Source organism: Myotis lucifugus, unplaced genomic scaffold (assembly GCF_000147115.1).
Source record: "Myotis lucifugus unplaced genomic scaffold, Myoluc2.0 scaffold_536, whole genome shotgun sequence".
Taxonomy (NCBI): Eukaryota; Metazoa; Chordata; class Mammalia; order Chiroptera; family Vespertilionidae; genus Myotis; species Myotis lucifugus.
This window is the reverse complement of record NW_005871584.1, coordinates 189,592-202,012: the sequence shown is the minus strand read 5'-3', so window position 1 is coordinate 202,012 and position 12,421 is coordinate 189,592. Positions and strand designations below refer to the sequence as shown.

The window sequence follows — 12,421 nt, the reverse complement described above, 5'->3', positions numbered from 1 at the left end:
AATGAGGCTGGCAACATACTCCTTCGTGGAGCCACTGAGCCATCTCTTCCACAGAGCCTGTAAGGATGGTTAAACACAGAAATTCCTGCCCATCATCAAACCTGGCACAAAGCACTTCCTCCTCATCTGTCACCCCGTCTATTTGGTCCACAATGGACAACCATCTTTGCTCTACCCAAAATCCCATGTAAAAAGCAGCTGTAACCTGATTATTCCTCCAGGCTGACCTCCCATTCTATATTTCAAGCCACTCTACCCAACTGTCTGGATTCTGTGCCATGTTCCTTGTCACAGGCTCTCCCTCTAACCAACTTGTTAAAAAGATAGGTCAATGAGGTCTACAAGCTCTTGGTTTTCTTTTCAACCTGGATGCCATCTGACAATGCCCCGCTTAGTCTAAAGCTCGAGCTGGTGAGCTCTGTCACAGGAAAAGCGCAGCTGAATAATTTGGATCTCACACTCGGTACTGTCTTGTTTCACCCATCTCCCATGCTCTGCTCTTTCCCTTCCTGCAGTGTCAAGTACCTTGCTAACTCCGGGAAGACATTTTGCTGTTATTTGACTTTCTATATTCCTTTCACAATTGTTATAAAAACTTACAGCTGACCATTTCTCCATTTCTACTGTAGGAAGCCCAGAGCCCAATGCAAACTTTATCGCATTATTTTATTATGTTTATAAATTAATAGGTTGTCTTAAAACCTTTATGAATATAAATGTATCTAAGTAAGACTATTTTTAAACAGTTTTTCCTTTCTTCACAGTAGATCCTCTTCGGAATAACTATGAAATACACACCTCCTGCTATACAAACAGACATAGGAGACATATCTCAAAAATATATAGAGTCAAATAATAAATAAAGAAGTAGTAGTGAAATTATTAAATCACCCTTTGGCAGCCAACATAGTAATAGCTATCTCAGGCAAGAATCATCAATGGATGCTATAACTAGTAGGTGAAAATTTGATGACAAACAGGATATTTACATAGTCTCAAAATATCTCCCCACAAGATACCTATTAATCATAAAAGGAAAACATAGCAACTTTTTTAAGCCACCTAGCAAACACCTCTTGCACCAGGGAGGACAAGAGGGGCACTGTAATGATACACTGAGGACAGAACATCACCCATGCGGGATGCCTGCCACAAATGCACATCCTTTAATAACCATGAGAAACATCAAACAAGCTCAGACTAAAGGGCGATACAAAATAAATGGCCCGTCCTCTTCAAAAGTATTAAGTCAAGAAAGACAAGGAAATGCAGATGATGAACTACTCTGGATTAAAAGGAAGACTATACAGATGAGAACTAAATGCAACCTGGATCATGGACCAGAAAGAAGTTATTTTCCTTTCCCTATAATGGGCATTAGAAGAATAGGTGAAATGTGAATAAGTTTTACAGACTACATGTTAGTACTCTATCAATCCTAATACTGGTTTAGGTAACTGTACTAAGATTACATAAATGAATGTCCTTGTTTTTATCATTATATCAGTTTCAAGTGTACAACATAATGATTCAATATTTGTATGTATTGCAAAATGATCACCACAGGAAGTCTGTCTACGTCACATCCATCACCATACATAATTACAGAAGTTTTTTCTTGTAATGGGAACTTTTAAGATATACTCTGAGCAACGTTCAAGTATACAATCCAGTATTACCAACTATAGTCTCCATGCTGTACATCACATTCCCGTAACGTATTATAACTGAAAGTTTGCACCCTTTGACCACCCTTCATCCATTTTTCCCAATCCCAACCCCACCCTGGACAACACCAATCTGTTCTCTGCATCTATGAGTTTGGTTTATGGAAGGGGTTTTGGTATTTTTTTAGAGTCCACATATAAGGGAGATCATACAGTATTTGCCTTTGTCTTTTTTCACTTAGTATAAAGCCCTCAAGGTCCATCCATGTTGTCACAAATGGCAGGATTTCATCCTTTTTTATGGCCAAATAATATTTCATTGAATATATTCATATATTTTCTTTATCCATTCATCCGCTGATGGATACTTAGGTTATTTCCAATTCTTGGTTTTTGTAAATAGTGCTTCTTTGCACTGCTTTTTGAAACTTTCTTGTAGGTCTAATATTTTCCAAAAATAGAAAATGTTAAAAGTACATATGGTCATGATTCTACTAGGACCAGTCAAAGCACTGTTTTACATACATTAATCTTAAAGATTTTTGTTTGTTTGTTTGTTTGTTTTAATTAAAGTACAAAATGAGTTGCTTATCTCTCAACTCAAGACCTGGTCTCCTAAAGCAATCATTATTAAATGTGGGGTATCGTTACACTCTTTTCTTTATGCTCTGACAAATAAGTTATGAATATTGTTGCAATGTTATGAAGAAAGTAGTATTTCATATTGACTCAGATGTGGGCTCTAAAGTCAGACTATCCAATTAGAATCCTGCCTCTTACACTTTCTAGTTATGTAATCTTGGGTAAGATTTTTCTTCTCTCGGGCAGTGTCCTGAGCTGCAGAATGGGTACAATCATAGAGCTTATCACACAGTACTTACAGCATGACTAAACGCGGCAATGATCTGAAGCACGTAACAGTCCCTGGCACATAATGAGTGCGTAATGAATGTTAGCTTTTAGTAAACATTAGCTACCATGTACTCATCAGCCTCATTGTTGGCGCCATATTCTCACCCCAGCTATTTCTTTTTCTTTTTGCTTTGACATTCAATTTATCATTTCTTCTATTACGTATATCCTTATTTAAATGTTAGCCTTCCGAAACAAGGCAAAGTATAAGTAAGTGTTAAAAATAAAAAGAACAAGTGAAACCTTCCTAACACAGGGGTCCTCAATCAAAGGTTTAAACTCACCCTTAGAATGTGCGGCCAGCTGCCACTTTGTCCAGGGACTTGATCATCAACAGTGCACAGCTGAAAAATTCACATCATCGCAAAAGATGTGCTGCCTCTGTCCCAGGACACGGACTGACAAGGACCACAGGAAGGCATACAACTTTGGCCCCACATATAAAATAAGTTAATTTTCTACAGATCTTGTTGTCAGTTAGCCCAATAACTACATTACAGCTTCACCATCTTCCTTGTACTGACCACAGGCTACATGTGAGGCACTGCTGGTGCCTTATGCGCACTGGCTCACCGAGTCTTCATACTAACGCCATGTAATGGGAATCATCACACCCTTCACAGATGAGGAAATTGCCTGCTCAAAAGTCTAAGTGGCAGAGCCAGGAGAGAAATCAGACTGATCAGACTCAAATCTGAATTATTTCCAATAGACTCTGCTGCCCTTCCATATGTGTAAACACACATGTAGGGAAAATGCCATGAACCACATATATCAAGGACACTATTTTATTCGACAATCCACATAAATTTCCTTGAAGTAACTTTTCCTGAGGGTTGTTTTTTGTTTTTTTGCTTTTGGTTAGTACTGCTCACTATGGCTTCTCCACTTACAAGAGAGGCAACTGTCTTTTAAAATTATACCAGAAAATGTCACTGTGTGCAAGCAACAGGATAACACTGCAGGAAAAACCTGGGAGGATGGACAACTGCTGAAAGGACCCATCACTTGATGGCAACGCCAGAAAAAGAATCAGCAGTCAGCTAATCTGAACCAACCATCTTTCCAGGAGATAGGCAAGGGAACCGAGGGGAACCTCCCTTATCTGCCAACACCCTCTCCTCCACCCACTTGCCCCAGGGCAGGGCTAACTGCTCAAGCCTAAGGACAGACTAAATCTTCAGTCTATACCAGCAGTTCTCAACCTGTGGGTCGAGACTCCTTTGGGGGTCAAACGCCCCTTTCACAGGGGTCGCCTAAATACATCCTGCATATCAGATATTTACATTACAATTCATAACAGTAGCAAAATTACAGTTATACAACAAAAATAATTTTATGGTTGGGGGTCACCACAACATGAGAAATGTATTAAAGGGTCGCGGCATTAGGAAGGTTGAGAACCACTGATCTATACAGAGAATGTGCTGCCCAGAAAGCGAGGAACAAAAGAGGAGGGGCTGTTCTGAACACTGTGCAACTCCCTCCTCTTGATCCTTGTGCTTTTATTTAATTCTTCTCCATCAAGGCCTTTCAGATATGATGCAATTTAACAGTGAATTATTTCCTATCCAGCATTTTGCACTGTCCTCTCATCTGTCTTACCTGTCTCTTAATTAATTAGACCATTAAGATAATTAAGGCAGAGGCAAAGGAAGCCTTAGGTCAATAGGAACCCTACAAATTTCAAATACAAGGCAGCATGGCATGGGCCTTGAGAAAATAGTGCCCAGGGATAAAGTCCAGACATACTAGACCAGGGGTGGGCAAACTTTTTGACTCGAGGGCCACAATGGGTTCTTAAACTGGACCGGAGGGCCGGAACAAAAGCATGGATGGAGTGTTTGTGTGAACTAATATAAATTCAAAGTAAACATCATTACATAAAAGGGTACGGTCTTTTTTTTTTTAGTTTTATTCATTTCAAGCGGGCCGGAGTTTGCCCATGGCTGTACTAGACTGAGACAGAGCTCAAGTGCCAAGCAGTGACCATACCCAGTCAGAGCAGGGCCCGGGCCAATCTTTTCCCCTCTGGATACCCAGCCCTCAGTGCAGTATCTGCCACATCATAATAAGTGCTTAATTCACTCCGGCTGCATGAACACCTGGGGAGAGGAGTGTTCGAGGTCCATAAACCTTATTTACTGGCTCTGTCACCTTGAACAAGTTAATTGATTTATTTCAGCATCAGTCTCAGCTGTAAAATGAGGAGAGCAGCCAGAACCGGTTTGGCTCAGTGGAGAGAGCGTCAGCCTGCGGACTCAAGGGTCCCGGGTTCGATTCCGGACAAGGGCATGTACCTTAGTTGCGGACACATCCCCAGTGGGGGGCATGCAGGAGGCAGCTGATCAATGTTTCTCTCTCATAAATGTTTCTGGCTCTCTATCTCTCTCCCTTCCTCTCTGTAAAAAAATCAATAAAAAATATTTTTTTTAAATGAGGAGAGCAATATCTACCTCATATCCTATATAATAAAAGAGAAACATGCAAATTAGCCATCCCTCCGCTATGCTCAAGTCACGCCCACCAGCCCATCCGAATGACTATGCAAATTATCCAACAAAGATGGCGGTTAATTTGCATACACAGGTGTCAAGCACCCCAGGAGGTGATGGCGGCTGTGGCCACAGGATCCCGGGACTTTTGCCGGTCGGGGAGGCACAGCCGCTTGCGCCTAGCCACGCCCACGAACTCCCAGGACCTTGCCAGCGGAGAGCGGGAGGTTTGGAGGACTTGGCAGAGCAGGAGGCCTCTGGACATAGAGCAGAACGAGAGAGAGGGCGGCTTGGAGGGCGCGGCTCCCTCTGTCACCCCAGCTTCCTCATCACAGCTGTGGAAACTGACAGCAGGGAGGAGGAAGTCCCACCCCCACAGAATCAGCCAGAATCAGCCGTTGGTCACACAGCTCTCAGCGGCCTGACAGCCAGGACTCTCATTCACCTGCATCTCAGACCGTGACAGTAGAGAGGTAGGACTATGTCTAAAGAACACCTGTTGATACAACGTAGCTCTGCAGCCAAAAGATGCCGGCGTTATCGACAGAAAATGTCTGCAGAGCAGCGTGCATCTGATCCTGAAAGAAGGCGGCGCCTGTGACAGGATGTATCTGAACACCAGCTACTGGAAAAACGTCGCTCTGATGCTAAAAAACACCAGTGTTATCGACAGAAAATGTCTGCAGAGCAGCGTGCCTTTGAAGTTGAAAGAAGGGGGTGGCGACAACAGAATATGTTGAGAGAACAGTCATCAACAAGTACTACCAATATTCAATTCTTGGACATAGTTGTGGTGGAAAGACTGTTCGATGTGAATCTTGCCTATCACTCAATTTCTCGGATGAAAAACCATCCGATGGGAAATTTACTCGATGTTGTAGCAAAGGGAAAGTCTGTCCAAATGATATACATTTTCCAGATTACCCGGCATATTTAAAAAGATTAATGACAAACGAAGATTCTGACAGTAAAATGTCATGGAAAATATTTGTTCCATAAATAGTTCTTTTGCTTTTGCTTCCATGGGTGCAAATATTGCATCCATCAGGATATGGGCCATACTGTTTTAGAATACACGGACAAGTTTATCACCAAACTGGAACTTTACATCCTGCGGATGGTGTTTCTTGGAAGTTTGCTCAACTCTGTATTTTGGATACAACTGAAGCTACAAGTAAAAGATTAGCAATTCCAGAAAACCAGGGCTGCTCAGAAAGACTCATGATCAACATCAACAACCTCATGCATGAAATAAATGAATTAACAAAATCATACAAGATGCTACATGAGGTAGAAAAGGAAGCCCAATCTGAAGCAGCAGCAAAAGGTATTGCTCCCACAGAAGTAACAATGGCGATTAAATACGATCGCAACAGTGACCCAGGTAGATATAATTCTCCCCGTGTAACTGAGGTTGCTGTCATATTCAGAAACGAAGATGGAGAACCTCCTTTTGAAAGGGACTTGCTCATTCATTGTAAACCAGATCCCAATAATCCAAATGCCACTAAAATGAAACAAATCAATATCCTGTTTCCTACATTAGATGCAATGACATATCCTGTTCTTTTTCCACATGGTGAACAAGGCTGGGGAATAGATATTGCATTAAGACTCAGAGACAACAGTGTAATCGACAATAATACTAGACAAAATGTAAGGACACGAGTCACACAAATGCAGTATTATGGATTTCATCTCTCTGTGCGGGACACATTCAATCCTATTTTAAATGCAGGAAAATTAACTCAACAGTTTATCATAGATTCGTATTCAAAAATGGAGGCCAATCGGATGAATTTCATCAAAGCAAACTAATCTAAGTTGAGAGTTGAAAAATACAGTGGTTTGATGGATTATCTCAAATCTAGATCTGAAAATGACAATGTGCCGATTGGTAAAATGATAATACTTCCATCATCTTCTGAGGGTAGTCCCAGAAATATGCAGCAGCGATATCAGGATGCTATGGCAATTTTAACGAGGTATGGCAAGCCCGATTTATTCATAACCATGACGTGCAACCCCAAATGGACAGATATTGCGAACAATTTACAACGCTGGCAAAAAAGTTGAAAACAGACCTGACTTGGTAGCCAGAGTTTTTAATATTAAATTGAATGCTCTTTTAAATGATATCTGAAAATTCCATTTCTTTGGCAAAGTAATAGCTAAAATTCATGTCATTGAATTTCAGAAACGTGGACTGCCTCACGCTCACATATTATTAATATTAGATAGTGAGTCCAAATTACGTTCCTCTAATTAATTCCCTTTCAATGTGCACAAATTTCGTGCACCGGGCTACTAGTGGTAATTATAAGTTAAAAAGGAACATATATTTAGCACACTTTCTGGTAGATAGTAAATGTCCCATAACCATCTGGGCTATTATTATTATTCCACAATGTTAATACAGGTCCTCAATGAATTTTTCAAGTTAAAACAGTGCACATAGCTATAGAAATATATATTTATACATACACACACACACATATATATATACACACACACATACATACATACATATACGTGTGTGTGTGCACACCTTTGTACAGAACTTGGGACAGCAACCCACAATCAAACATATTCATACTTTTGCAGTAAAATACATCCTAAGCAAATAAAGACTATACTGTAACAGTTGCACCTCAGTTCACTTCAAGTCAAATGACAAGTAAAAAACACTAAATCTCCAGAGCTTTGGGGATTCTAAAACTGAAGAAAGGGCTATGAGACTATACTCACAAAAAGCACTGGTGTTTGTTCGCACAAGGCCCACTAAGTGTGCAGGTGACTGCAGTGTTGCCTGAATAAAAGTTGTCGAGATTAAGCAGGAAAGCTGCTCAGCATAAGTTTCCCTCATTCCCTCGAGCTGCCACAGCTCAGAAAATGTCACCTTGTTTGTCTGAGAAATAGTGTATAAGTTCTTGGCCAACGTGTAGTCATTTCCCCACATCCTTCTGCAACACCTGTGCCAGGCAGGACTCCATGCGAGGCTCCGAGGTGAATTAAAGAAAAACTCTACTTGCAAGTGCTATTCTGAAAAAACTAGTCAATCTTCAAAATCTTGGATTCCTCCTGGCAGCGCTACTACTCTCTTCTGTCTTCCCACCATATTCTGAAAATCTCCATTATTGCACACACCCAGGAGTCCTCAAACTACGGCCCGTGGGCCACATGCAAATACAAATATTGTATTTGTTCCCGTTTTGTTTTTTTACTTCAAAATAAGATATGTGCAGTGTGCATAGGAATTTGTTCATAGTTTTTTTTTCAACTATAGTCCGGCCCTCCAACGGTCTGAGGGACAGTGAACTGGCCCCCTGTTTAAAAAGTTTGAGGACCGCTGCTAACCATTTGCTTCTTTATCAGTGCTCACCCCCACCTAGACTCTGAGCTCCTTGAAGACAGGAACCAAGTCTTGATAACAATTGCTAATGTCTGAGTGTGTGTTATGTGGCAGGCATGTGATAAGGTTATGGTATATGCTCTCATTTAGTGCTTACAATAACTCGATCATCCCACATTATGGAGGAGGAAACTAAAGCTTGGAGAGGCTGAGAAAGCTCATGCAGTGTAGCGACTGTAGGTTACTCAGTTAACACCCATGGTACCTAGGTCCCCTGCCTAACCTTCCTAACAGGAGTCTGACACTGTTCACAAATTCCCCCTTTCACACGGCCACGGGCTTCATTCAGCAGAGGCCGGCCCCCTTCTTAACACAGGAGGTTAAGCATGACAGTCAAAAGCAAGCATGGACACTATCCATTTTCCAGTGATGCTGGGGGAAGCACGCAAAGCCATTCTGCGATGTAAAGTCTGCTAGGAGCGTCTAAGAAAGATTTCGTCTCAGGTGAAGACACAGCAGGCACTCTTCTTCCCTGACACTGTGGACTTCTTAAATTCTTAGAAGAAATTACTCTAATAGTAACTAAGTCAACTGAGTCTGTTTTTGGTTACGGTCAGCCAGAAGCACCCTAACACGTACAGAGAAAGAGAGGTGGGGCTGTGCTTCCAACATGCACAGGTGACTTCACAGCCCTCAAAAGTGTGATGACTCGAGTCGGACCTCTTTGACACTCCTACCTTCAGCACCAATGCCAGCAGGGAAGGAGCACTTGTTAACTTCAACTAAGTGAATAAACGGATGGAGTAAAATTTAAGCCCAGCTTTTAAATAAATTTTATATCCAGTTGTAGGTGAAATATTAGATTCCTATGTAACACTCTTAATAAGTATAAAGTCTGCTGACTCTTAGACCAGACCAAGGTTTAATGTATTTGGAAAACAGTGTATAGTATACTCAAGTAAACAAAGGAATACTGTAAGCACTAGTTTTCAAGTCCAAATAAATCTCAGAAGACTGGGTCAATGAAAAAGCACAAAAGATTCTGTTTCTGTAAGCCCCTTTCACAATGACTACAGCACCTATTGGCAATACAACCTTGACCCAAAAAGGCCACCCTCTTGTCAAACTAAAAGCATTTCATGGGAGGGAGAAGGCAGAGAGAGCAAGACACCTCTTCTGCACTTCAAGTCCAGCCCAGTTTTTATTCACGAAAACTCAGTCCTTGGTATATATGGTCAACCTTCACAACTCAGCTGGTCAGAGGACCCTGCCTGCACCTTCCACCGGGCAAGGGCACGGAAAGCTTTGGTTTTTAGAACTGAAGTATAAGCTCCAGGCCATCACACAGAACAGTCCCCGAGAAAATCAGGAAGACATTCCTCATTCAGGAAGGGCCACTCACCAAGGTATCATGACCCACCCGGTGCAGGACACAACATTCACTTCTACCCTAAGGCTGCAAATGCTTTCCAACATAAGACCTTCTCTTTACCGGTTCACTTGGCCTTCTCTCAAAGTGTTGAAAGATAACAATTCTTGATCTCAAACAAAAATCAAAGGAAACTCTACTTCTTCTAGAATGACATGTCTAGGAGCCATAACCTGACCAGGTATCTTACTGGAAGTCAAAGAATCATGCTGATTGCTCACAAATATTTTTTTCCTAAGGACCAATTCGGATCCACGAAGGCAGCCCAGCCACCTGGAGTGCCTTCTAATGCACAGCTTACCTTGTAATTGCTAGAGTTCACCCAAGAGGTAGCGAGTCCATCCACAAGTTTATCTAACATGGTCTGGTCATGCTCAAGGTCAGCAGACTTCTGTTTGTCTGAGAAATAGTCTATGAGTTCTTGGCCAACCTGCAGTCGTTTCCCCACATCCTTCTGCAACACCTGTGCCAGGCAGGACTCCATGCGAGGCTCCATGGTGAATTCAAATTGAGATGCAGCAAAAGCTAGAGGGCAGTCAGGGTGACACCCTCCCAGTTAGTGTACCCGGGAGGTTGCCTCTTTGTTCGCTGAAGGTTACTAAGAGCCTGTGTTTCAAAGATGCAATCCGGGGAATGGCAACAATGCACCATGTGTGTCTGAAGAGCAGCTGGCAGGATATTAAAAGTTCAATTTAAATAACTAGTAGACGATAAAGGAGTGAATGGCAGAGTGAAGTCCTGGTATTGGGTCTGAAATACTTCATAATTCAGCAGTCCATTCTGAAAAGTAAGAAAACGACAAATCAGCATAGATAATGTAACACTCAAATGTTATAAAACACTGAATCAAAAACAAAGCAGTTCATGCTGCAGAATCATTTATAATGGCAAGTGGAAATGAGAATCAGGAATGCTCGGCAATCATATCAGAATAACATAATCGTTATTTTTTTAAGATTTTTTCATTGATTTTTTAGAGGGAGAGGGAGAGGGAGAGGGAGGGAGAGAGAAACATCCATTAAGAGCGAAACATGGATCGGCTGCCTCCTGCACACTCCCTACTGGGGATCAAGCCCACAACTTGGGCATGTGCCCCAATCAGGAATCTAACCAGCGACCATTCACCCAACCAACCAGCACACGGGCCAGGGCCATGGTTACTACTGTTATCAGGAAGAACACTGAAGGCCCAAGCAGAGCCAATGGGCTACACAGTTGGTGGGTTGAGGTTTGTCACAATTTTCCAGCTTATAAATGCACCAGTCAGCAAAGCACTCTCTGCTTTAGCTGGCTTATTTATTTGTAGCTTAAATGTTGCTTCCCACCGAAAACTTAACACCATTCTGTGTCTGCAGCTTATTGCCTTCCTCTCAGTTTTCAAAGAAACCAAGGGCTGGATATGGGGTGGGCTCCATAGAAACACCATTGACCAAAGTGGTCAGTCTGGTAACATTGGAAGTCAAAGCCAGTCCCTACATCAAACTTCTTGCTTAGAAGCTTAACAACAGTTGAGTGGTAGCCTTCACACATCCCCTCTACAACAAAGAAAGTAATGAAGGAAAGGAAATCGGCTCATATTCTGATCAGTTACTGACATGGAGCTCTCCACTGGCAGACAATCGCTCCACATGGGCCTGGTACTGTTATAAAAGCAGGAGACCTCAAAATCATGTTTGGGGTAGGGCAAAACACATGATACAGGAAAAGTACCACAATCCTTTTCATTAAGTGAAAAAGCTGACCATTTAATCTACAGCTGCTGAAGCAATTGTACACACGTACTTCCTACATCAATTCCTTTCAATCTAACCTAAGAAGATCCATAGAAAGCCTGCCTTCCAGATGCAGCAGCCCCTGACACTGCTAAAGAGAGACGTTCTGCACAGCAACCCTGCACCAGCTCTCAGGGCTCCAGCAGGGAAAGCTGAGCTATTACACCAAGTAAGTTCAAAGGCTGTGCGCGGCAGCTCTTCCACTCTGCGCACAGTACTTCCTTCCCTAGCACCACCCAGCCTCATCCCCTCTCTCCGTACACGAAGCACAATGGTCTTTCCGAGTTCCAGAATCAGAGATTTTTTATACCCACAGGAATCATGTAAGTCAGTAAGGAAAATGCTCCCTCAAAGCCCCAGGTGTGTGCTTGCCCGACTCCTGCTTTACTGCTTCTAACAACGCAGCAGGCTGGGGACGGGGAATAAAACTCACCATCTCACATGGCAAGCCTTCCTCAAAGGGAGGAGCATCTGCTCTCCAGTCAGTTCCACACCCGGGAACCAGTCCCTCCCTCACAAGAAGGATCTTAGATACATAAATCAGCTATTACCCTTCTCTCCAATTTTTAGTTCAAACAAAAATATCTCTAATTCCTTAACAGCTCATAAGTTGGACTACAGAAGGTATCAGTGATACAGGAAACAGGAGAAACCAACAGAACCTTTTCTTTCCAGGCCCAGTATTAGCCCAAGAAGCAGAGCAAGCAAGGTTGGGCTTGTGAAATGGCCACAAATTCTTTGCTACTCCTCCCCCACCAAGGCGTAGTCTGCCACACCCACAGTGACTCTAGAAC

The 12,421-nt window shown here is 42.3% G+C and overlaps 1 protein-coding gene across 5 annotated transcripts in view; it reads right to left on the bottom strand.

Moving 5' to 3' along the window:
• Positions 1-12,421, bottom strand: part of CLASP1 (cytoplasmic linker associated protein 1) — a 266,904-nt gene that overhangs the window by 217,316 nt on the left and 37,167 nt on the right. For all 5 annotated transcript variants that reach the window (XM_023745324.1, XM_023745323.1, XM_014446407.2 and 2 more), the window contains exon 2: positions 10,157-10,635. In XM_023745324.1, the coding sequence (XP_023601092.1) occupies positions 10,157-10,351 (195 nt within the window). In that variant the 5' untranslated portion in view covers positions 10,352-10,635. The remainder of the gene's footprint in view (positions 1-10,156; positions 10,636-12,421) is intronic.